Source organism: Vanellus vanellus (genome assembly GCF_965231255.1).
Source record: "Vanellus vanellus genome assembly, chromosome: 5".
Classification (NCBI taxonomy): Eukaryota; Metazoa; Chordata; class Aves; order Charadriiformes; family Charadriidae; genus Vanellus; species Vanellus vanellus.
In genome coordinates this window covers 68902948-68930255 of record NC_138910.1, presented here as the reverse complement: position 1 = coordinate 68930255, position 27308 = coordinate 68902948, and the positions used below count along the sequence as shown (strand labels likewise).

Sequence of the window (27308 nt, the reverse complement as noted above, 5' to 3'; positions counted from 1 at the left end):
TGTTTACTATAATAATTATTATTATAGTGGCTACAACCCCAAAATTCTACTGCTAGGAATTACACTTTCTCACTAAGGCTTCTGTAGTTTGTCTTCATCTAATAATCATATTTGGTACTTGGATGTAATTAAGAATAGAAGAACCATTCTCAGAATGCTATTCCAATCCATTAGGCAAATTTTCTCACTATGATATGAAAATTTTCATCTACTTAATTAGCACACCTACTTCTTCCAAGCCTAAGTGCACCTATGCTATATTTTAGGATGGCCGAAGGAAAAAGAAAAAGAAACCACAACACATCAATTATGCCTCCACTCAATTCTACAACTATTTTAAAATGTGTGAACAGTTAAGACAAAATTGAAAAATTACCATAATAGGCTTTTGACACTTCCCTGCTTAAGCAAAAATTAATTCTAACTCACTGTTTTTATGCAAAGCCTTTGTAATTTCTCTAATCTTGAGTTCCCATGAGAGAGAACACAATACTTTCAAGTACAAGAGTGTGAGTCTTGGCATCTTCTCTTTTTAGTTATGCAGTTTATTTGATGGAAGTCTAAACCGCTAAGCCTCCCTTTGTGCTTAATATAAGCCTTCCTCAGTGGAAATACAAGTTAATTTAAGTAAAACGAAGTTTTAGGAAGAACGCATTCTCTTGTACAGAAAGCTTCACTAAAGCAAAGCTTTTTTAAATGCAGCATCTGTTTCCTGAATTGCTCTAGAACCTGTAATAAAAATAAACTAAGAAGCAGCAAAATTTTTAAAAGGTACTTTTACATGTGAAACATCATAAACGTAAAAACAGTCTAATAGAGTAACTTATTTATCATTTTATTGTATTTTTTCAGTTTCACCTTGCATCATGCATGAAGATGCTCTACCAGTGTAATGACTTAGCGTGTTCTAAGCGTAAGACATTAAGCATCTTCTGTTTTATTAATGGTGGCTATTACTAAAACCTATTGCTTATGTTACAAAGGTAAACCAGCTGTATCACCACTATACACTTCCATATACAGTAAGGTGTGTGGATCACATACTGAATTCACAGTGTTATTTCATACATTTCTTTGCCCTCAATCACAGTTGAAATATTTGGACATCAGATACCAGCTACAGCAGCACATGGTGCAGTATGATGTCTACAAACCTATTAAGGTCACAGAACGCTTGCGCATATATTTAGTCTGTTCCCACGTGAGGCAGAGGTATATTATTTGCATACCATTATGCACCGAAAACCTATTCAGTTATCCCCACTGGAGACAACTCACCACAGTGACCTAAATAGTATTCACTTTTCCAATATTTGAAGGAACAGCAAATAAATGGGACCCAGTGCAGACAAATCCAAAAAGACTCAAAACATCCAAGAATCCAGGTTTATAAATGACAAATGCAAATGAGTGCAGACCAGCACATCACAAAAAAATCTCACAGAAGAATGACGAAAAAAGTTAATTATATGCTTAATAGAGGACTACAATGTTGCGATTGAAAATGGCTGGAGAGATAATTTTAGCAAAAAAGATCTGACATTAGCCAAGCTTATTATGACCACAAAGGAGAGCAAAGAGTCTCAAATCACAGAACTCACTTAAAAATAACCTCCTTACATTGACAACGACGGCAGCAGTTCTAATATCAGCTGCCCAAAACAAAGCGAGATAGCTATTGATGTTTTATCTATAGCACTGTGCAACAATTCACGTTTGGTTAGCAACTGAGACCCCTGGGACACGTACATATTGCTTCTTCCAATAACAGCTGTAATATCGTGCATACTTTCTGTAATCATGCACATGTACTAACACGCCATAATTGTCCTCCTCATTTATATTCCCCCCATAATTACAATATTTTGATTAAACATCTACCAGCCTCTACTCACTGCCTTGTTCTAGTCATCCTTCCTGATTTCAATACAGCCACAAAGAAGGGAGAATATAAATAAAGTATCTGTGTACTCTATGCAGCAAGTCAGAAGAGATTAACATAGCGGTCCTTTATGGCCTTAGTCTACAAATCAGAATCTCTCAGTTAACCCTGTTTTTGCTTTTTGCCAACATGCTATGCGAAGTTTACTTTAATCTGTAAGCATTTTTGAAACTGTCTCTTTCTGTAAAGCTCTGAGCATAGCTACAGCACAAGAGAAACAGTAACCGCGGTCTTAAAATCACAGTTGTGAGCAGGTTGTAAAGCACAAGAAAAAGGGATCATGGCACAATGAAGTTCAAAGCCAAAATAAAGACATAGAAAGATCAATAGTGCATATTGAAAGGTTTGTGCACACAAGCACAATTTTTTTTTTAAATATAAGAAATGTAATAATTTTTAGAGTTCATGGTTATACAGCTAGTACCAACCCTTCAAATGCAGTTATTTGAAGTTCAGATGAGTAAACCACAAAGATCTACAGCACACTCTAAAGCCTGACACGTTACAGTCACTTCCTGAACTTCTTCCTTCATTTTACATCTTAGATAGCGCTTATTAAAAAGAAACGATTACAGGAATTACCTCTTAAAGAAGCTGCAAATCCAACGTGGCACTTCTAACAGTTATAGCTACTACAGAGCCAGGATACCTTCTAATATATTTTTTAATAGTACACCTGACAATTCTATATGCTGGTGGGTATGAAACTGATGTCTCATAATCCATGAAATGGATGACGTTACATTCACATATAATGCCTCATATTACCAGTATTCTCAAGGGCAAACTGAGCACTCCTATCATATGCGCAAAAGCCTTGAATTTATTTCCATTTCAACTTTCCAGAGTAACAATTACTTTCACTCTCTCTCACCTGCTCATGAGAAATATAAACAAAAATTTTCAGGGTACATATATACTCTTTATCAGTTTTGGCTGATAGTACCTATCCTAGTTGGCTTTAGAAATTCTGTAGTCACATACGCAGCCAGGCTGAAAAATGCTTTTTTAAGCAGTAGTTTTCAGCTCACTGCTGTGCTTAATGAGCATGGGACTAACAGGAATGGGGGAGAGTGGAGTGTGACCACTTGGGGGGCAGCCCCTTGTTAAATTACTCCAAGCTGCCTGTCAAACTGATCTCCCATCCTGTGCCAAAGAAGAATGAAGATACAATGTCAGTCTAAAAATGTAAGGGTTTTCATAGGTCAGGGAAAGAGAAAAAAGACATGACCTCAGAAAACTGAACAGTTTGGTGCTATACTTCTTTGTCCAAACTGTAGGATCTGTACAACCTAAAATGGTCATTTTGGAAACACTGCATCAGCTGCATCCATCTCTGCTATTGCACCTCCCTGAAGAGGTGACTATCTTTGAGGGAGAGCACGGTCCAGGGGCTACCGTCATCTTGCTGGATGCTAGTTCTGTGAAGAAGTGATAAATTCACATTCCAAGACATGACAGCAGAGACTGGACCCTACTGATGCCCAGGCAAGCTAATAATGTAAAAGTACACCAAACAGACCATTTTGATAACTGTTCAATTAACTGTTCTTAGCAGAGCTGTGTAATGGGAAAAAAACAGATAATTCTTTCATTTTTTTTAAAATATATTTTGGTTTCATTTTTAAAAAAATGCAAGGAAAGAGGTAAAGTTACATGTTTCAACGCATAAACAAGGAAGAAAGGATGGACCATGCATGCAACATTTCTGGCAAGAAAAAGCTACCATCCTCCATCTCCAGTGTCTCTGGGCAGCTGGAACACACCACAGCAAAGTCTCCTTTTCTTGGCTTACAGAAAATGTTTAGTGTGGTATTTCTAGTAGGAAACAGTTAAAAACAAGAACCCCACAAACTGACTGTTCGGGTTCCTCACGCAAGATACCTTTCACTGCATTTAGTTATTCAATCTATTGTATTCAGCTATAATTGGAAGAATTTAATACTACATTCAGTTCCTCTGTAATGCTCGGTCAGCAACAAAAACCACTCATGCTTCTTTTCTGGCTCTGCCAAGCAGTGTTGTGCGCAGACAAAGGAAGAGTTCCCCACGCATGAATATTTTGGTATTCTATCCTTACAGAAATGAAGTTCCTCATAATTACTGCTAAATTTTTAAGATTTGGGAGGCAGCATCTGAAAGAAAAAAAATTCAAAGATACTTATCTTCATTGTGTCTTGAAGACTAAGAGAAGAGCTTCCATCTAATATTTCAACTTAAGATAAAGAAGCAGAACCTTCCCTGTGGTTGAGAAACAGTAAAATAATGATGCTGCATAGCCAGAGAGTGATCACCCACAACAGTCCTTTAATGGGAAGATGGAAGAAAAGAGACTGCTTTACTAGGTCTCTGCTTCCAGAGGGCTTCCCTCACGCTCAGATGAAAAACATAACAAAACAAAAGCAGCTGTGCCTTGACTGTAAAAATAGATCATCACTAATTTATGCTAACTCCACATTGTCTTCTGTGATCAAAAGCACTGATGAGAAAAAGAACAGCAAATAAAAAAATTATAGTTAAAATCTTTTACTAAAATATTTTATGCTACACTCAGAAATATGCTCTATTTCAGGAATGTTGCAACTTTGTTTACGAGATTTCATCAGGCTAATGTGCTACTTAATTTCTCAGTAAGAAAAAAAAAACCAAAGAGAGACAATCTTACTGTTTGTGTGGACTACCAGCTTACATATGAGGGTGCTGAAGACTACCACTGACTCTGCAGTAGTTCACTAGATGAAAAAATGCCTGAAAACGTTTAATATTTTGCCAGTAAAAGATCTGTACCAGCTACAGCCAAGTCAAGAATGTGTTTGCTGATTTCTTGCAGAGTCAGAGAAACAGGGGACTATTCCTTTCTTAATTTATTACTTATAGAAACAGCACTATCAAAATAATTAAGCACTCCTTCTCTAGATTTAAAGGTACACATTGCATACATTACGTGACTCATACACACAGCAAGACTCAGCTACTCAAAATTTTTTTAATCAACCTTAATATTAGAAGAAATATTAGGGAGTGAACTTTAAAGCACTTATATGCACCAAGTAGCACACAGTGTTGGCAGGAGCATCTTTGCTGCTCTATGACATATTTGGTTTGGTGGTCGGCAAGACCATGCAGTAATAGCTTTTCACAGAAAGTTTGTTTTGCTCCTTTTGAGCACTGTTTTCTACTAGGTACCATTCAATTCAAAGGAAGCCAGAAGAATTTAAATCATCTCCAACTTACGCACCAGTGAGAGAAATCAAATCCACATACTGTATATAATTTAGAGAAAGAAGCAAGTTCTTATTTACTGGATAACATCCAGTCACGATTCCACTTGAGACTACTTCCATTAGAGTTCTAAAATGCAGGCAAACCACCTCTACGTTACACAATTCACAAACATAGGTTTAATACAGAAAAGAAATTGGAAAAAAAAAATCTGGGTAAGAGACATTAATTTCGAACTCCTGTACACCCCAAGTGCCCTAGATGAAGACAGGCTGGTTCAGCAAAAGGTGTACAGCACACCTGGGTTTAGTGCCGCACATGAATACAGTCAGAATGCCTGAACCCCAAAAAGGACTTTAGGTCAGCTGGTGACGAGGAGGATGTTGACAGATTTCCACGACATGCATCAGAAACAGCTTGTCTCACGTCTAGTCTGGAGAAGACAGACATGAACATGCCAGAACAGGCTGCTGTTCTCCATATATTCCAAAGTGGCCAGAAAAAGCAGCAGTGGTAAGGGGACAACACTGTCTCCAGTATGTTGCTCAGAACTCCAAAAGTAAAGCCTGACTAGGCAGGTGTCCTACTGCAAGGTGACATGCCACAAGGCTTTTTGCTGGGTAGCCATGTAATGTATTTTGTTAAAATAAAATTGAATTAAAAAGTGAGAGCACTTTCTGATCTTTGACATGAAAAACTCAATATGTGTGTCTAAAACTTTACACATCCAACCTGACACAAGTATCACAAGTTGCTTCTGAACCTCTTAGCCTGTAAAGACACAGTAAAATGCAAGTATCACTTATCAAAGTACTTTAAAACTTTTAATAAATTATTATCCATAAACCAAAATTACTGTCTGCATTAAAAAAAAAATAAAATTGTGCTACCACTGTGCTATTAAACACCTTGCATATTTGACCAAAGTTCTGAACACAAGTACTGTTTTTTTATAAAACATGAATAAGAATCAAGACTTCACCATCAGAACAGATGTAGCCTGAGTGCGAGAGGCACCTCTGGAAACCTAACAACTGCTATCGGGCAGCTACAAGGTGAGGGGCAAAGCACCAGTGTGATCCCTAAATTTTAAAGTTATGCTTCCAAGACTCTGTCAGTATGTGACAGGTTAATTTTCATATCGAGCATTCACAAAGAAAAAACCACTTTAATTTAATGTTTGTGAAAACACTTAAGTCTGAGAGCTAAAATTGTTGTGTTATAGATAATCAAAAAATACTTCAAAAAAATCTATACGACACGGTGTGTTCTATTTTCTTAATAGTGTTTCAACAATTTCTGCCAAATGCTGCTAAAGAAAACCTCTCTCAATTAAATCAGCGTGAAACAAGAATAGCATCAACAAATGCAATAAACTAACAATCCTGTACTATGTGAGAATAAGGTCCCAAGAATGAATAAAAACTAATCTTCAAAGCAAAAAGGTTTTTTTGGGGGGAGGGGGGGCTGGGGGGGTGGGAAGGGTGTGGGGCAAACTTGTTACAGAAGCACAGAAATTATGGAAACAAAGACCTTTTTGCAAGACTTAACACAGAACTGCAACTCTAATCAGCCTGTCCGTCTGTAACTCTGGAGATCCCTCTCCCATCTTCTTTCTTAAATTTCTCAGTTAATTTAATTGTGGAGTGCAGTCAATACCCTCAAACTAGATTGAATGTGGCAACTCCCCAACGTCCGACTAAACTCAGCAAAGTTAATGGTGATCACATGAGTTGCTCAACCAGAATCTGGAATAGACATTATTTACACAACAGGGTTAGCATGATCTCCCAGTAATCTCCTGAGGCATTTTCCACAAAGGCATTTTCCACTAAGGCTTCTACAGAAACGCACTAGTTAAAAACTCTAAAAAACAAACAAACTTAACACGTACCCCCAAAAGGAAGCTCAATAATTTAATTAGAAATTATATCTAACATTCCCCCATGCATTACCCTACCTGAGAAAACACCTAGGAACTCTTCGTTTTTAAGTAAATGTGTGATTGTAAGCCATGTCAAATTTTAAGTAAATTGTGCAATCACCGCTATGGGCTGGAAGTTAGCTTCCTGAAATACCATCCTGTTTTAACAGCATGTTAATTTATCTGCTCAATATTTTACAATGGACTAAAATAAGTGTGCAACTTGATCCTGGCCTGAATTTGCTGTTTCACTTTGTTTTCAATTATAACAACATCATGAGATCTGGCATTTATCCACTGAAATGTGCCTTTCATCAATAAAACATTCTTCCATCAGTAAGACACCTGTAACAATCTAAGTCTCTTCAATACCCTAAATCCCAGTTAGGCAAAATATATTAACACATAGTGACACTCAGAGCATGAGCGGTGTCCCTAAAGTTGGGTGCTTTTATTAAAATACCTTGCTGAATTGGAAGGCCAGCAATGAATATCCTTTATGATAAATGAAAACAATCTTCTCAAATGCCATTTCTCCCGTCTTTTCACCAGACCCGTTTCAACTAGACAAGTGCAGTATTAAAGTACTCTCTCTTTTTTCTCCTTTTTTTTTGACCTTACTATTCATAAACTTATTCTAAGTAGCAGCATAGTATGCAGGGATGTACACAAAGAATCTCATTAAAAAGGCTGTCTTCCGTGCGTACTCCTCTGAAAGCTTCACTTTTGCCATTTTAGAAGTTTGTATTAATGACTACATTCCTTTACCAAGCACTAATATTTTTTTATTTCAGTTAAAAGCACACAATTTTCCTTTTTGTTTTTGAAAAGGAGAAAGCTACTTTATTTACAAATTCCTGATTTTGGTTCCAGTCTAAAAACTGGTACCTTAAATGTGAATATTTGTTTTCATTCTGTAATTTATTTTCATTTCTTCACGTTTGTCTTTTTTATTAACCATGGTATAATGCATTAAATATAACATTTTTCTCAGAATTGGAACTGTGAACTTTATGGGCTTGTTATTCTTTTGGTTTTATACTGCTACAATAATAAATAATTACTAGTTCCAGAAAGTTTAAGAAAAATCATAGAATCATAGAATGGTTTAGGTTGGAAAGGACCTCAAAGATCACCGAGTTCCAACCCCCCTGCCATAGGCAGGGACACCTCTCACTAGACCAGGTTGCCCAAGACCACGTCCAGCCTGGCCTCGAACACCTCCAGGGATGGGGCCTCAACAACCTCTCTGGGCAACCTGTGCCAGTGCCTTACCACCCTCAGAGTGAAAAATCAGATTCTGGGTTTCTTTTCATTAAATAGTTTAGGATGTAGCAAGTCTGAAATTTTGTTGTGGAATAATCAGATTAGAAATCAAAAGGTTATTTCTGTTCATTAATATAATATTTTTTAAAATACCAGAGATCAAGTACTGAAGAGAACGTTAGAAATAACATGTAAATGCCCAAGAAAACCATGTAGACTTTTAGTGGTGTTCAGGATTTACAGTGCAATTTGGATAGAATTAGCAGCCATGTTGGCTACTAACTACAATTAAAATGTAGTTTGGCATTATACCAATTTAGGATACCTGTCTACCATTGTGAAGTTTTAGTGTATATTTATGCTATAAATATACATTTACTGATGCCTTTATTTCTGCCTAGAGGTAAGCCAAACATGGGCTTACAAAAGAGAAATCTTACACGCGTTATAGAAAAAACAGCAAAGGCGCACACTAAACACAGTGATTACACATTTGGATAATGCATCGTAACACCACAAACACTATTCACTGGTTTTACTCATGCTATTTTTGCTGTTTTGTAATCTGTTCTTTTTTTCTTAAAGTAAAAAGTATTTGTTCATATAAACTTAACATGACCCTTGCACCACGTGTCCCACTTGTCACAGGTCCCTCAGAAACGACACGTTATCATCTTTGCAGAGCTAATTCACCAGGACGCCGATGCAGAGTATGCTTAGCTGATTACAGCTCCTCGAGGCTCCAAAAGGGCATCACAATCATGCAGACCAAGGGCATGATGCCCGACTCCCTGACACCATAGCTAAACAACGGTCATTTTATTCTGTTTCTCTACATCAAAGACATTTGCAGTTCTGTTGGGTTTCCTCTGCTGCCTTGCATGGACCACAGCTCTTTACTACTGGTAAATTTGGTATAGCAAACAGATAAGAGTACTTAAAAAGCAAATTTTTGCCTTTCCCACAGTGCAATATTCTATCGCAGCATAACACACAGTAGCCAAAAGAACCCTCTGTGGTTATTACGCACCTAATGTTGTAAAAATATTACTATGACATTTCGTCTGGTCGACCATCTTAAAGGTTAATTCTGTTTCCTATTTGAGATTTTCCTCTAGGTGAGCCATTCCGCGCAGTTTCTATTTACTGATTCCAAACAACCCCCAAACTGTTTCATTGCTCACTCTCACTGTTAAGAACATATTGACTGGCTGCCTGCTCTGCTGTTTAATTCATTTATGCTGAGAGTCAGGCATGAAGACAGAATTTTAAATGTGACATTTGCAGGCTGTTGGGTCATTTGAAGCTCTGACAACACCAGGGAGTTCCTGACATACAAACTGGTCCTGATTTCCAATCTTCCCTGTTCTGAACACATCAGAGATTCTTCCCGGAGGTGCAGATTTCAGCCAAAAGTTCAAAAATCCCTTGTGTTTACATCTCACAGAAAAGACCTGTACACTTTAAAATTTTTAAATAAAGCTCATGTTTCCTTTAAGGTAAAACCAGCAGTGCCTGCAGCGTGTGAGTCAACCACTTAAAAACGCTGATTGACAAAGGTATTTGGAAACATCTACAATAATAAATGTAATTAATACTAACAGGATTCTGTAAGCAACATTGACGTTTAGTGGACTTTTATTTGTTCATGTTGATCTTTAAGCGTTCAAAACCAGCCCAGTCTGAAACCACAGCTTTATCTCACATAGTCTACCTGGCTATTGCTACCCTGACCAACACTAAGTCCCAGTTTTCAAGTTGGAAGTTTTCCTTATCTCAAGGCAGTGAAGGGACTGTACCATTTTGTCTCCTATGATGAACTGTCCTTATCTTCCCCAACTTTCAGAGTATACCTAACCCGAACGATTTCATACTGCGAAGGTACCACTAGGAAAACAGTAATTTGACCTAGTCACTCTTGACTTAGGAAAACTATAGTTACCTGTCCCTGATGACGGACATGAAGAGTATGTCCAGCAGGATGAGGGAGGTCATCCTCCCCCTCTACTCTGCCCTGGTGAGGCCGCATCTGGAGTACTGTGTCCAGTTCTGGGCTCCCCAGTTCAAGAAAGACAGGGAACTGCTGGAGAGGGTCCAGCAAAGGGCTACAAAGATGATTCGGGGATTGGAGCACCTTTCTTATGAGGAAAGGCTGAGGGACTTGGGTCTTTTTAGTCTGGAGCAAAGAAGACTGAAGGGGGATCTTACCAATATTTATAAACACTTAAAGGAAGGGTGTCAGGGGGATGGGAACAGTCTTTTTTCAGTGGTACCCAGTGACAGGACAAGAGGGAATGGCCACAAACTGAAACATAGGAAGTTCCATCTAAACATGAGGAGGGACTTCTTTACTTTGAGGGTAGCAGAGCACTGGCACAGGCTGCCCAGAGAGGTGGTGGAGTCTCCCACATTCAAAACCCATCTGGACGCCATCCTGTGCAACCTGCTGTAGGTGACCCTGCTCTGGCAGGAGGGTTGGACTAGACCTCCAGAGGTCTATTTCAACCCTGACCATTCTGAGATTCCGTGAAGCAGGACCCTCATCTACTAAGTTAAAAAAAAAAAAAATATTTTTTTTGAGAAAATTCCAAATGACTGTAACAGAGCAGGTCTTTTTGACTTCTTTAAAGCATCACCAAGAAGGGAGACGCTATATCTCAATACCCATGTTTTACTGTATAACACAAGTTTCATCTATGTTATTTGGCTATGAATGTTTCCACAAAATAAGCAGAGCCCACCGTGGCTAACAGCAAAGAATGAGAAGACATGAGAGTGCAGCCTGGGTATCTCATCTACCAGCAGGATAGATTGAGACTCAGACCTTAAACTTTGAGAAAAGAGTAAGAAGGGAGAATAGAGTTTTCTGCACAGAAAAGATTTTCCTTGCCATAAATCGGAAAAAAGAACAAATACATGTTTTAACAAAAACTGCAGCCTGCTACTCAATCCCAGCTCAAATGTCCACATCCTGCCTCATTTGGTTACCTAAATCAATGGAAGAACATTGATTTTAAATAAAGACACAGTCAGAAAGCACAATAAGGGCAAAATCTCAGTCTGGGGGGTTTTACTGTGCAAAACAAAAAGCAAACAAAAAACCCTGTGCAAAGCAAACAGTATGATGACACTGTTATATTTAGAAATAGAAATAGGGCTAACGCCTCATTCAGAGCTGTATTAGGAGGGGAGATTGTTTTCCCTACTCAACTTGTCATGATTATTATTCCATAATAATGATTCTATACTTTGGCTGCTTTTTCAGGAAGGGGAATATGATTTAGGTCAAGAACCAAATTGGAATACATTAATGGATTTTTTTTTCTTTTATATCAGTAGACATACAACAATTTTAACAGCAACCTCTGAAGTGTCAACTGTGTCATACTGCACGCATCTTTTCATAGCCATGTTCAGAATAAGACTTTTATAATTTAATAGTTGTCATCTGAACAAGAGTATGTTGTTTTTACATACTTCCAGCATGAGGACATCGATTCTGTATGACCTAGAAAAGCAGTTTATGTATTACAGATGTTTATTCTCAAAGAAAATCCTTAAAATAGAAAGACGTACCTGGTGTATTATCTGAGCTACAGGAAGCTGTTCAGCATATTTTAGTGGCTCTGTTGCCAATTCGTCCTTTGGAAGCCTGGGAAGAAAGAAGTTAACGTTTATCAAAGTTAGTTCAATTCTACCAATTTAAATTACTGAAATTTAATTTTTTCAGGTATATTACATTTAAATGTGTGGTATCTGGGAGATTATTTTGCTTAAGATGAAGAAAAAGCATATTTTAAGACCTTAATTGAATGTATTCCTTACACAGTTGAGTGAAAAAATAAATTTATAGTAAACAGAAGTGTGTGTAACATTGTGGATATTCTTCTCTGACCAAAGCACATAGAACACAAATTTAGTAGCAGAAACCTTTAAATTTCATTTTAGATGAACAAAGCGCTGGTGAAAGCTGGACTGAAATCCCCACAGGAAAAGTCTTCAGCATTTACAGAGCAGATTCAGCACTGTTAACAATACAAGCTTCTTCACTCAATCCTGCCAACATAATTCAAATATGACCATCTCAAAAGGGAAGAGGGATTATTCACTATTTCCCATTTTTGCTGCAAGGGCACATCAGTGTTCAGCTGTGGTAGAAGTTCAACACCATTTGTGCATTTGCCAGCACAGTAGTGTGTACTACCGGTTTCAAATAAGCGAAAGAACTTGCGTGAACAAAGAGAGTAGAATACTTCACAAAGAAAATGCATCATAATCCTTTAAACTTCGAATAAACTGCAGTTGCAACTGAAAATTCAGAATCCATAAGCAGTCTCTTAAAAGAATATTTAAATTATAGTAAATTAATATGAAAGCATGTTTTAAACCCTTCGACCATGCTGCTTTCTTGTACTGGAACTACACAGCATGTGCTACACTTTCAAAGTATCGTTCAAGGCTTTCATCAGTCATTCCTCAATCTTTCTGAAGAGTTCTGAATATAGGAATTTGAGTAACATGACAAGAAATGAAGGGGGGAAAAAAGGTCCCTAAGAAAACAATGCCTTTGTAGAAAGTTAAAGCAGAATTACTTTCAGACAAAAACTGTGGCCGAGACATTATTTTCCGGGTTCAAATTACTACCTTATACCCATTCTAGTAAAAAATGACACACGTTTGCTGGGTTAATTTACCTGCATACTGGCTGCCAGGTAAGAGCCAGAAACTACAGGCTTAGACTGTGCACTGGGTGTCAACAGACTGTGGCAAAAGAAAAGACAATAAATGCACATCTGTTCCCTTTCCCATTTCTGAATTTATGTTGTGGTTTGGAATGCTTTTAAGCTCCAAGTAAGTGCCTGAATACCTAGAAATCTGTAATGAACAGAGCATGAGGAAGTATGAAAGTCTCACTCTCTTAGAAATTTAAAAGCAGAGAACAAAAGAAACATGGCAATATTTCAAAGATCATAGTGACAGCCTGTCTAGAACAGCTTAATGTGCTTAAGAAAAATTAAGTAAGCAAGCTCTGAACTACTGAAGCCCGTCTACTGACAGCTCATTTACTTATATGGTTTTTTGAGGTTTTGGACTATTTTGGCAATGATGAATTTGTACTCACAACATGAAATATACCGCTGTTACAGCCCAACACAACCATCAGAGCTTAGAGCGGGCTCCGCAACTCCACTGTGGTGTGCAGAAGGAACTTTTTCCACTCATTTCCTTTCTACTTCCTATCATTTGCGGAGTCCTGACTGGCAAACATACCACTGCCTATTTAGCTACTCACAGTCACCGTTCTACTGGGACCCTGTTAGCTGACACAACACCTTGATTTATGGATACCAGGTATATAAACCCACCTCTTAGCCATACTTCTAGATATGAAACTACTGTACATAGAACAAAATATTCATCTATATCTTGAACACTTATCTGTACAGTTTTCACAGGAACACTGCAAATGTGGAAAAAGAGAAAAACCCCCAAACCAGTATCTCAAATGTCAAAATTAAATACTTGAAGTTGCAAGTAACAGCTACAATTACTATAAACTGAATGTTAAAAAAAAAAAAAAAAGCTTGTCTGTTCTATTAAGGACTTTGTACATTTGGCGATGTTTTCTTTTTGACAAATTCAGCATTGCCTTGCATATTCAAGCACCCTCCTTGTCAATTACAGAAAAAAAGACCTTTCTTCAAATGTCAAAGGATTAAACAAAGAGAAAAATTATCAAGACAATTTTGAGCCTTAGGAAGCTTTACTAAAAAAACAGGGAGGGTAGAATAGTATAAACATGAATTTTAAAGTAATTAGATTTAAATTGAAATTAGGCTGACAGGAGTTTTTCAACACCAAGGAAGACTGGTTTTTAGTTTTTTCTAAATTTACTTTCTGAAAAACTCAATTGAACTACACTACATTTTTTTATATATAAATTACAAAACATAAATTAGATAGGTGCACATTACAATATATATACATACACTTGTCTGCATCTGTGTACCCACACTATAATATGTACACATGCGCACACACATAGATATTTTGGAAAAGTTCAGAATTGTTCTCTCAAAATTTTCCCTTAGTGATGTACTAGCTGTCAAGTCTACAAAAGAGAGTTTTGATTCTTCTCTCCTGCAGATAAGCCTCCTCAAATGGATGAGCATGTATCTCTATCTTTCATATTAAACTGCATAAATTAAAGCATGGAAGCTCAAAACTTGTGACAAAAAAGCTGTATGAAATATTGCCCAACTATATCCTCTACCTGGAGCAAGTCATTAACTTGAACTAGCAGGTACGATAAAGCAGGGTATCAGTAAACCTAGGGCAATTGAGGGGACTAAATAAAATGCAAGAATAACTCACAGTAAATGATCTTTGCAAATTTGACAATAATAGTGGCTGTCATTGTTAGATACTGCATCTATAGCCACTGCATGGCATTTTGTCAAAGGAAAGAACATACCACCTCCTCCTAGCACCATATGCTCGGATCCACCTAACAAAAATTAACTGTGAGAAGGATAAGCAGATTATTGAGCCAACCTAAAACATCAGCAAGTTCTTACTGACCATGACTGATTTTTTTTGTCGTAAATTCATAAGCATAAATATGGCTTCACAAAGGTTTTCCTGAATGCTTTGTTCCCAGCTCTTTTATCTTCTTTGATCAACTATCAGAATATTTCAACGCGTATTTTACTAAGGTTATTCTCATCCGCTTCTACTTATGGTTCTGACCAAGAGTCAGATTTGAACTGTTATTACATACACTATTCATAGCTATTTACACAGTAGAAAATTAAAAGCATCTAATACTAGTGACATTCTTTTTAGCTAAAAAAGGGAATAACCCCTAGAAGTTATGTTGTATTTTAAACAAAAAAAAAAAAAGGTAAAAATTTTGTGAGGGAAAATCCGCATTTTTGCTTGATTTATCTTTTTAATTTTCCTATCAAGTGATGACACTTGTGACAGAAATAGAACTTTATGACAGAGGTACCTCCTGGGTCTCAGTTTTCAAGTACTTACACACAGTCAGTTTGGAAGCCTGTTTTAAGCTTCAAAGTGCTTAAAAACATCCAGAATGCAAAGTTCTACCAGCATAACTATGTCAATTAGCAAACCACTTTCAATATTTGTTTTAACAGATGTAAGCAATCCAAAGTCTTTTGAAGAGAATTATACTACTATGAAGGCTCCATAGATCTCATTTTAATTTCTCAGGGCAAGCACTAGTTTTCTGGTCTAAAAATTTGTATAACAGGTATAAGGCAACCACCTCTAAATTTCCTTTTGCTTCTTTTTCTTACCAACAAAACCTGTTGCGTAATCATTCTTTCTAACAAAGATGAAAACCGGTGATGCAACAAGAAATTGCTGTCCTATAAGCAGCACAGAGGATGAAACACTGCATACGAAAGGCTTCTATGAAACAGCACCCATCATGAAAGCTCCAAGAATGGGAGTAAATTCAGGACTTGTCTGTCCTGAGAAAAGGCCAGAAACAGCTAACACCCCCTGCAAGTGGGCACAGAGGCTGTATTTTAAATAGTCTTTTAAAAAAGAAGAGAGACGGCTCTCTGCCAGTAGGATCAAGCAACACGATGTAGCTCACAGCTACATGGCTGAATTCTCTCCCGCAAAGCGGGGGCTGCATCCAAAACTGGCTACTCCAGGCACGTGTCATGCCCTGAACCACGTACATTGTTCAGGAAAGTGCTAGCTGGTGTGAGCCAAAAAAGTATCTGGCACCATGCTAACAATTAAGCATCACAAATGACTGCAAGACAGCACATCAGCCAGTCTAATTTACGAGCACAGCAGCAGCCTCCTATTCTGTCTTTAAGAAAATTACATCGGTTAGCTTGGTCAGTTTTGCAAGTGGATCAAATAAAGGACACCATCAGGGCAGTTAGTAGTGAGGAGAAAGAAACTTGCTGCAAAACTGCTACTTTGTTTTACACTAGCCCTCAGACTAGTAGCCCACTAACACTGGGCCTCCTAGACTGGCTGAATTACCCGTAAAAGGTGTAAGGGATAAAAGGGCCATGATTAGAGAAGAGAAAAAGGTCAACAGACAAGGGGATGTTCTACTTCCTCCCCTTTTGCAAGGTGGGGGAAAAGAACAGGTCACGAGAAAGATCATCTCCAGTACCATCATCCTGACCTTGCCTCTCCCTTTCACAGAGGGACACAAGTAAATTGGTTACTACTCTCCTTCCAGAGGTAATTCCCAGGTGCCTGGGGTGGCATTCACTTTTGCTCAAAACCAGCTATGTCAGTGAAAAAATACAAAATACAAAAAAAACCCTAATCTGTTGATGGAATTTGTGCTCAAATTCCATGTGGCAATTTGAGGCTGTAATTTCACAAAATTAGTTGGCCTCACTGTTTAGTTGGTTTGTATTTGACACTTAAACCTTTATAAAATTAAGGGCTTATTTGTTGTAATACAAATTTCCTTGTATGTTTAATTTCTTTCAAAACAATTCTATTGCAAAAACAAAAGTCGTTTTTCATGAATTAATTTTCCAGTAAGAAATAGTCCTTTCTGTCTCAATTGAGCATGACAGCAGAGTACTGCCAACAGTGCCACGGCAAGCTAACGCGGCGGCATAGCAGCAAATACGGCATCACGCCTGACAGCTGGTAACGCAAAGCATAAGGAGATCTTGATTTTCAGGGAGAAGACTAGAAAGAAACATAAAATCAGAAGAGAAGTGGGAAGCAGTAAGAGATAGCAGACGAGGAGGATCTTGAAAAATTCAATTTAAAAGTTATTTTTATACTGCCACTGTGACTGCTCTTAGATGAAAGAAAGTATGCATGAAACAGAAGCTGTGGAAAGTGAATCTAAATCCAGTAAAATGTGTCAAGATATTTAGTGAAAAATCTTATTTGTTATTTATATTTGCATGCTCACTCTTATGGGAAAAATCCTGAGAGAGTCAACCTTTGCTAAAGAAAAATAAATCCCTAGCATCAAGAGGTGGCACATTTTGCCACAAGTGCTAATCCAGCCTCCGGTCTGCTACACAGAATAGCTGCAGCCGCTTTAGGGCAGAGATGCATTTTATCTCATGCAAGTATTACAAAAATACAGGAAAAAAGAGCAATGCGATCACTAACTGGTTTGCTCATGGCAGAAATGGGCTGTTAAGACACTTCAAGAGAGAGAAAAGTCTAGATAACAGGACAGGCGATAAAACCTGGCTCTCAGTGCAAATATAAACATTCACTAATTATATGAGGCTATAGGACTAAGGCCAATATTTCTTCCTTCCTATACAGGCTCTAGATTTGGTGGTTTGGCCAGCTCACACATTCTTTCATGCATACGACCCATGCATAGGTCATACTGCACCTCTTTGAAACTATTGATCCTTGATGATCGGTGTGCCCAGGTGGCCAAGCTGTGCTGCATCAGGAATAGTGTGGTGGGCAGGACTGGGGAGGTGATCGTCCCCCCGTACTTGAATACTGTGTTTAGTTTTGGGCCCCTCACTACAAGAAAGACATTGAGGCCCTGGAGGGTGTCCAAAGAAGGGCAACGAAGCTGGTGAGGGGTCTGGAGAACAAGTCTTAAGAGGAGTGGTTGAGGGAACCTGGAGAAAAGGAGACTGAGGGGAGACCTTATCGCTCTCTACAACTACCTGAAAGGAGGTTGTGGAGAGGTGGGGGTTGGTCTCTTCCCCCAGGTAACAAGTGATAGGACAAGGGGAAACGGCCCCACATTGCACCAGGGCAGGTTTAGGATGGATATTAGGAAAAATTTCTTCACCAAAAGAGTTGTCAAGCATTGGAACAGGCTGCCCAAGGAAGTGGTTGAATCACCATCCCTGGAAGTATTTAAAAGATGGGTAGACATGGTGCTTAGGGACACGGTTTAGTGGTGGTTTTGGCAGTGTTACGTTGATGGTTGTACTCGATGATCTTAAAGGTCCCTTCCAACCTTGACAATTCTATAGTAAGTCCTAACATATAACCACCTCTCTTGGAAACCATACAAAAACCAAAGACAGAATGTGAACAGTGTAAAGAAAAGGATATCAGAGACAAAAATGCATTATGGAAAAAGGGGTTTGGGGATTACCTTCTTTATTTGCCACAGAGGTACACGACTCACGCTGCTCCTAAAATGCAGCCTGGTTTGTTTGACACAACTTCTGAATAGTATGAATGAAAATACTGGAACAGATTTTCCCACTTCTAGAAGTGGCTCCAAAGCAGGAATACTGCAACTGATCGGGCTGTCAGTATGTGACCAAAGGATGCAAGTAACACAGCAGTGCCCTAAATCAGACACCCTAGACCGAAAGGTTGAAATTATTAATCTAAACGTGTGTATAGCACTGATAGCTTTATTGACTGTAAATACATGAACATGCTTGCATCTGGCAATAAAAAGAAAACAAAATACCAGAGCTTTATGCACCACATCAGAAAAAGTTATTAGGTTTCCTATTAAAGAGAAGCTGAAATGGGCTATGTCGGGTTTGAGTGAATAGTTTTTAGATTGGCCATTGAGAAATTTATCTACCATATCCATACTACAGAAGATTAAGAATTAGACCTTGGATTAACGCCAGGTACTTGATCTATCTGCTAAATCCTAACTTCACACATATTTAAGAATAGGGTACACATATTTAAGAATCGGGTATATTTAAACAACAGAAGCACTAATGTACACGGAAAATGCCACTGCTTGAAAAGATGAGATCATTGTTAACTCTGCTCTTCCCCAAAAAGTATGCTAATCAATCCTTTTCTTACCTTTTTAAGGGAATCCAGGATTTGCCTGTAAGCATGTTCACCACAAGTATAGTCATAAAGAGAAGCAAACACTTGAGAGCATAACCATTCCAGGAAAATTCCTCACAATGCCTCCTTCATGGCATCAGTTTCTTCAGTTAAAGATTCAAAACAAGTCTTTTGGCTACTTAAGAAAGCATTTGGTGTACACTTTGTTGCTGCAACCTTTGCACAGGTGAGTGTGGATGTCCCCCTCTAAAAACCTGATATACCTAATAATGCAAACAACTTCATTCACTACCGTGGTACCGAGCTTCAGTAAACTGGACAGCTGGCAGCTTACCTTGGGCGACCTTGCAGTACTGTCTAACAGAATGCTAATGTGCATCTTTTGCAGTTCATTGCTGTGGAGTCTGAAAGTCATGTCTTTGAATGGGTAAGCAATTAGTGCATATTCAAAGATGAGGAGAGGAGGGAGCTATGTCTAGAGTGGAAATATGCAGGCATTTCACAAGTATGGCCAAGCACACCAAGATTCTTCGGTCCACAAATGTTGTGACTGCATGATGCTTGCAAGAACCTAGCAGGTGGCATACTATCAAAGATTGCTTAAAAAAACAATTGCACAAAAATGAACAATACAATGTGGAGATAAAGGAAAAAAAATTAATTGAAGGCAAAAATTCTCTCTGCTGCATTCAGAAACTAAATCAATGTTGGACACAATCAGAGTTATAATTACCTGAAGAAGGAAGCTAATGACTTGCATTGAAAAGAAAAAAATATTTTACTTCAGTGTGTTGGCCCTTAGAGAGAAATATTCCTGTAGAATAAAGTAGCAAAGCACTTTATGCTTTAGAAATGCAGAATACTTTCTGTAATCTATTCATATCTCTTCAAATAAATGTGAAAGATTTTGACCCAAACTAGATGTACAGATTTATTCCTGGAATTTAAAAAATACCTTAAGTCTCTGAATGCACAGTGATTTCTGTTGGACCCGATCATAAACAGGTCTGCTGGTGTTCCCAGAGTCTGCCAGACACATTGAGTTATAATCTGTTGCTTCATAAACTGGATAAAACTAGACTGTAATAAATGTTTCCTCTGCCTTTCTGTGAACCACACATAATTTCTTATCTAAAGAATTTCAGGTGATTAACCTTTGTCAAGCCACATATGCTTAACCGTCCCAAGATCCTAAAAAGAGGTAATGGAAGTCTATAGTGTGTTCTCACACAGGTTGACCAATATTGTCTCTCTGCTCTTTTCTAGCCAATGACTTTTGTCAAAATATGTTTAGTCACTGAAGGGACTCTCTGTTCTTCCTGCTGCTATTTTTATACTTGGGCAAGACACAGGAAAGGAATTAAAAAGAATATTAGCTTAAGTAAGCAGAACTGACTTTGCTGCTACTGGAAAACACATGACCTGTAGGGCTTCATTTTGTTATCTCAAATATTCCACATTTTAGGTAAATTAGAAAATCTCTTTTGAATTAATTTAAACTTCAACATGATGATGCTGCTGAAGCACAAAATGCTAATCAAAAATTGGAGATAAAAAGACCAGTTAAGTCTCTCCTCCATCATTTAAAATCACCATTTGAGTCCACAGCTAAACGTAGGTACTCGTTGCTTAATGTTAATTCATTCTCACAGCAGGCAGGGTTGGTGGGGGGGTGGGACGTGGAGGGTGGAGGGAGAGAACAAGTGCCTCCGTCAAATTTCCCAAACTTAGGGCATGTTTATACAGACAAGTCCAGTCCAGCAATATCAGAGGAGCTTCTACTGATGGTCCAAACCAGTCAGGAAAGAACATCACCCACCTAGCTCAGCAAACATTCAATCTAGTTTGAAATGCGTATGTGCTGTATCTAGTAACTGAGGCTGCAAATTTCCACCTTGGACCCAGTCGCTAGCAGTTTGGAAACCCGTGACTGAATTTCACAGAAACCTCAAAGAAAAAAAGACCAAACCCTCCCCTGCCACCACATCACACATGCAGTTTAAATACTACTACCAGTACATATTATAATTATACTTTCAGCTGGATAAAGCAAGCTTGTTCATTTTTCATAACCGAAAGTTTATCAGCAGTACCCAATCTTTATGTAGACCAATTCAACACCACCTGCCAGTGCACAGAATGTCAGAAAAATCAGCAGGAAGATTTTTTTAAAACAAAGAATTAACATGGGAATGTGCCAGGATAGCAATTCCATTATTTAGTGGCCACAATTAGTCTTTATAGCAAAGTTCATATTTTGTTTAATACCACTGTTCCTTCCTGCATGTGTTCAAATTAAACAGTATATCTGCATTTGTTTATATTGTTACACTTTTCCACAAGAATCTTCTAAAAACCCTGTAATGCACACATTTTAAGTCCCAATACTTCTACACCTATGGTACATATTTCTATTTTTTCAGTTCATGAGTCATGTAATGTACCATCCAGCTATAATTTCTCAAGAGACTGCTTAGCTCACTACAAGAATCTGTCAAAGCAGCAGTGGCAACATCTGTTCTCCACCCAACACCATACTCAGACCTTCTACCTTACCACCTCCATTTCAAGCTTCCTACTTTACTTTTTTGCCCTTTTACTCCAATTAATCAATGCAGATAACTACACAGAATTACAAAAATATTGTTTCTGAGGGACTTTCAGATATCATTCAATTGAACCTCCCAACACCAGATGAGGTCAGCCATGGCTTTGCCTAGCTGAGTCTTCAAAACCTCCACAACCTCTCTGTAACATTCTCTACTGCTACTTTACCCTCTTTGCAAAAACATTTCTCCTAATGTACAACCTGAGCCTCCCAAGCCACAACCTACAGCCAATGCCCCTTGTTACCAAAAGAACCATCTCTGTAACTGCATTTCAAACACCTGCAGCCTGCTATTACATTTCCCATCTTTTCAAGGCTAAGCAAGCCCAGATCTCTCAACCACCTCTCACAAGTTGTGTGCTGTAGGCCCTAACCGTCTTGGCAACCCCTCTCCACTGTCTCAGCGCCTTTCTTGAAGTGGAAGGCCAGACACAGTATTTCAGGTGGGGCTTCACCAGCATCACAGGGAAATAATAACAATACTGCTCAGTCTGCTTATCATATTCCTCCTCATGTGGCTCAGTAGGCAGCTTGCTTTATTGATGATGATGGTTCAACTCTGTTGGTTCATTTTCAACCTGGGTGCGCCACAGCCTCCAGATCCTTTACAACAGGGCTGCTACTCATCCCGTCAGCTTCCAGCTCCTACTGCTATGCAATAACAAGAAAAGACACCAACTGAACTTCTTTCTACAAATGTATAAAAGAGCATATATTGGAACGATAATAGACCCAGGTTTTCTTGAAAGAAACAGGCTATACACTGGGCACTCAGAAAATTAATCATAAAAATTAAAGTTCTGCACTTTTGAGAAATGGTTTACTGTGCAATCAAGCCTCCCCTGAACACTAGATGTTGCATTTGATCTTTTTGGATACAACATGATCAGTAACACATTTCCATAAAGCAGACAACCAAGATACACCAAGAACTTCAAAACACTATACCACAAAACTTAACCAACTGCTTTCCCTTCTTTCACCATGACTGTTTCTCTCTGTAGCCAACTCTAAGAGTCCTGAGAGTGGCCATGGCAGACAGAACTGAGTAGCATTCCAATCAGCTAACAGTAAATGCTTTAGATCTCCTGTCAACGCATGTACCTAGGTAACATTATATTGCTAAGCACATTAGGAAGGCTTTTTTTCACAGAAAGCTGCACAGAACATATGCAGCTCTTAAGCTTTTCATCATTTATCTTCTGGACCATGATTTTCTGTTATTTATAGATGACTTGTGCACTTTTTTTGTCTGGATTCTGGTTTTGTTTGTTCTTGTTAATGGCAGATGAAACCTCAAGTTCAGATATGAACACTTAGCTAGCTTATAGACTGTGAGGCCAAGGTACTGCAGGTTACTGAGTCTGCCGATGTTGAACATTGAATCTGTTAATGTTCAACCCTGTAAAGCAGTCATCCTTTTTCTTCATATTGATATTTTATGGCCTTCCTTTCTGTCCTCGCTCATTTCACAGTATTAGGATGGAAAAGGACTCATCTCCTGTCCTACCACAGACCGCTGCATACTAACCAGAGTGCCCTATATTAAGTTCAGTGATTTTACAAACTTTACAGTCTTTAAGCCCGAACAATTTCAGTTGTCTACTCCCAGGAACAAAAACAGCAGCAGCAAGTCATACTTTTCCTGGGTCAAACACAAAGCACACCACTTGCCGACCCCCCAACAGACGTACAAACTTAGTAATTCCCCTCCCTATCCAGACAAGCCACCAGGTCTGAGGTCTGTGGGACAGAGCGAAGGACACTATCTCCTTCCACTCCATTCAATGCTGTAGCAGTCCCAGCATCTGCCAGTTATACCTGTACCGAACATATGCCTGGATTTGCAAGCTATTCCTGGCTGCAAAGCCAAACAGTAGGCTGGACAAGCCAGACTTCTAAAGTTCCTAGGTGATTTCTAATCCAAATATTTGACACAAAATCCGGCATCTCAGACACCTGCTAAGTCCAGGTTTCTGATTACCTCACCCTCTTCTTGCTGGGAAGGGACAGATGCAGTAGCTCAGAGCATGCTACGAACTATCAGGTCCCTTTCTCTCTGCAGCTTCCAAGGGACAAGGCTAAAGCAGGAACAGAAGCAGCTCTGAGGGCTACAGGCATGTCCCTCCCCATCTTTCCTTCTCAGTTACCTTAAATTCTCTGTAGTGTTTTATTTGTCTTACTGCAAGAGCAAGGAGATAAAAACATTTAATACGAAAAAGCTTTTTTACAGAAGTCTCAGTTTATTTCCATACTTACGTTGATATGAATTCTGCGATACCTTCATCAGCAGCATGGTAAATGCTGAGTAATGTTTAAGCAATCATCAAAGACCTTCTTTATAATGTAATAAAGCAAAAGCTACTTCTACGAAATGTTAAGTTCCTAAAAAATTAAGTAGTACATTTTTCAAGAACACCTATAAGCGTTGGACCTTGCCCACAGTAAAAATAATTTAGAAGTTAGTAGAATTACTATGCTAACAAAAACATCTAACAAAGACTAATGTTAAATAGTTATTTTTGAAAATGGGACTTCAACTTTTAAAATTAAACCTTCAGCATTCAGCCAGAACATGCCCAAACTTAAGCTGACCATGACTTTAAGACCGTCTTATAGCAGTATATACGTTAAATGGGTTAATCTGGTTTTACTTTCCAAACCAAAAACAAAACACAGAAAAAAAATATCCAGTTCACTCTTTTGTCAGAGTATTGTTCTTGTTATTTTATTTTTTTAAACAAATGTAAGGGTTTATACAAAAATGACTTGCAATTTTAACTAAGATTGAAGTCCTAGCATTATTAACCTAATCTCGGTCTTTATCTCAGTTCAGTGGTAGGTTCTTCCATTATTTAGAAGTAGTTTCCTCCAAATTTTTACAATCTACAGAACACTGTATCAGTAAATCTGAATGTTAAGTATACATTATCAGTAGATACGACCAGCAAGAGACCATGTAAAGCAGAAAACATCACAATGCCAATCTGCCACTCAGCTTTTGGAACTCTTGACACACCTTACATAAAAGAACAAAATCTCCAATGCTGCTGAGGTCCTTCACAATCCTATATATAAATATATACGTGTCTCTGTGTGTATACACATAAAAGGCAACTATGAAACTAAGGCAAGATTTAAAAGTTTCTTGGTTCATTTAGTACAGATAATGAGGCCAGACTTCTCTTTTGCCACCTGCACATGGAATAACTAACAGTTATAGAAACAATGGAACAACTCCAATTACACAGTAATATGCTCAAGAAAAAAATCCAAAGCGAGGGAAGCACAGAAACATTCTATAACAGAAAGATTTCTTTCTACAAAATTTTGCAGGCTACATGTTATCAAATACACGAAGTCTAGTAAAGAGTTTACATTCTGTCCGGCATCTTCTAACTTCATATTTTAAATGTGCTGTGGAAAACAAACTTGATTTCTAAATCATCTGTTTTCTCTCACGTCTTCATGAATGTTCAATGTATCCATAACCAAAACTGTTAGAGTACTTTGAACGTAAGCACCATGATGGCAGGTGTGTATCTGTCTTGTGTACGTTCATTGCTCAGCTACAGTGGATCTTCATTCATGAGTGGGACTCACACCGGCTATTGCAATATAAGTAACCAAAAAAATAGGCACTGATTTTTTTCAGCAGAAATATCAAAGTATTTTAATATACATACTATGAAGCCCTTCTCCTTGCATCATCATAAAATTGTACTCTGGTTTTGGAATTAATAATCATAGAATCATAGAATGGTTTAGGTTGGAAAGGACTTTGAAGATCATCGAGTTCCAACCCCCCTGCCATGGGCAGGGACACCTCCCACTACACCAGGTTGCCCAAGGCCACATCCAGCCTGGCCTTGAACACCTCCAGGGATGGGGCCTCAACAACCTCTCTGGGCAACCTGTGCCAGTGCCTTACCACCCTCAGAGTGAAAAACTTCTTCTTAATGTTCAATCTGAACCTGCCCTCTTCCAGTTTAAAGCCATTCCCCCTCGTCCTATCACTACAGGCCCTAGTTAAAAGTCCTTCCCCAGCTCTTCCATAGGCCCCCTTTAGGTACTGGAAGGCCACATTAAGATCTCCCCAGAGCCTTCTCTTCTCCAGGCTGAACAGCCCCAACTCTCTCAGCCTCTCCTCATAGGAGAGGTGCTCCAGATCTCGGATCACCCTTGTGGCTCTCCTCTGTCCAAGGAAACTAAGGGGGGGGGGGAGGGGGGGGGAGGGAGTATTTTCTTTCTGCATTTTAAGTCTAATACCTCTGCAGCAATTTTTCTATGTCTACCCTATTTACCCTATAGAGGCTATACATTCTAACAAAATCTTACTGTAAAACTCTGAGTATGCGTTGATTATTTTTGGCTAGTATGCGTATTCTTTATGGTTGCTGGTCAATTGAGATTTCATGGGCACAGGCTTTTTATACTTTAATGTCTGTATAATATATAATAATGCTGTATTTCCTAAAAAAAACCACCAAAACAAACAAACATTCACCAAACCAAAAACCTGCTTCTGCTGCATTTATCAAGACCAGGACGAATGCGGCAAACACACCCATGACTATATAAGTCAATTTGAAATGAAAAATTTCCACTTCAGTAAATACACTGCACTGTAAAGTACTGAACTTTCACTAGAGAGCTGCTTAGTGACTGCAGTTATTGTCTTATTACAGAATCCTGGACTGAAACTTGATAATATAGTATTTACTGATGCACTGCATTCATCGAGAAAGAAAGGCCTGAAAGACAGATATAGTGGGGAAAACAGCAATAAGACAACCTGCTAACTCAAGCAGACTGCTGAGCAGCCAACAACATTTTCAGTACAGCACTTGCCCCTTAGCACAGGCAGGGATTTCCTCGGTATCGTGGCAGAACCATGGTGCCATTGCCTTCTCAGAAGAGTTGGCAGCCTGGGGTCCACTGGGAAGCCATACAAACTCTGTTAAAACATGATTTATGACAAGAAAATGGCAGTGCTGATGGCTCTCCATAAGTGGAATACCACAGGGATTTCTACTTATCTCAAGAACGTGGATTTTTTTTGTTATTCAAATACTCTTGCTACTGACCTTATGGCTATAAAAAGATTTTGACCAACTACCGGCCAATGCATCTTCAGTAAAACCACCATTGCACAAGAGGTCTTTTCAATGCAGAGGAGGAGGAGGACAAAAAGAAAAAAACAGTTAAAAAATGGGCTATTGAGATATTATATAGTCTAAATTCAAGACAACGGTATAGCCAGTGCAACACAAACAGATAATGTTATATTATAATCACCTCTAGGAGGGGTGCTTCCAAGTTTGGGGTTTTGTTTTGTGGTGTTCTGGTTTGTTTATTTGTTTGTTTGGGTTTGTTTTTTTTTTTTTTAACAAAATATAACAAATTCACTGATCTATAAGACATACTACATTAACCCTTACAGACCAACCACATACGTTGTATTTCAAAAATTATTTTCTATTGGAACCTTATTCACTCCACTTCCATCAGGACTGTAAACTGACAGTACGCTATGGTAACTTACCATTTGAAAGCTGGTTTTCTCATAA

At 38.4% G+C, this 27308-nt stretch overlaps 1 protein-coding gene across 1 annotated transcript in view; it reads right to left on the bottom strand.

The window, feature by feature from the left end:
- Nucleotides 1-27308, bottom strand: part of PIGK (phosphatidylinositol glycan anchor biosynthesis class K) — a gene marked incomplete at its 5' end in the record, with an annotated part of 76431 nt that overhangs the window by 12393 nt on the left and 36730 nt on the right. Inside the window, one exon of the mRNA XM_082483697.1 lies at nt 11931-12006. Within this exon, the coding sequence (XP_082339823.1) occupies nt 11931-12006 (76 nt within the window). The remainder of the gene's footprint in view (nt 1-11930; nt 12007-27308) is intronic.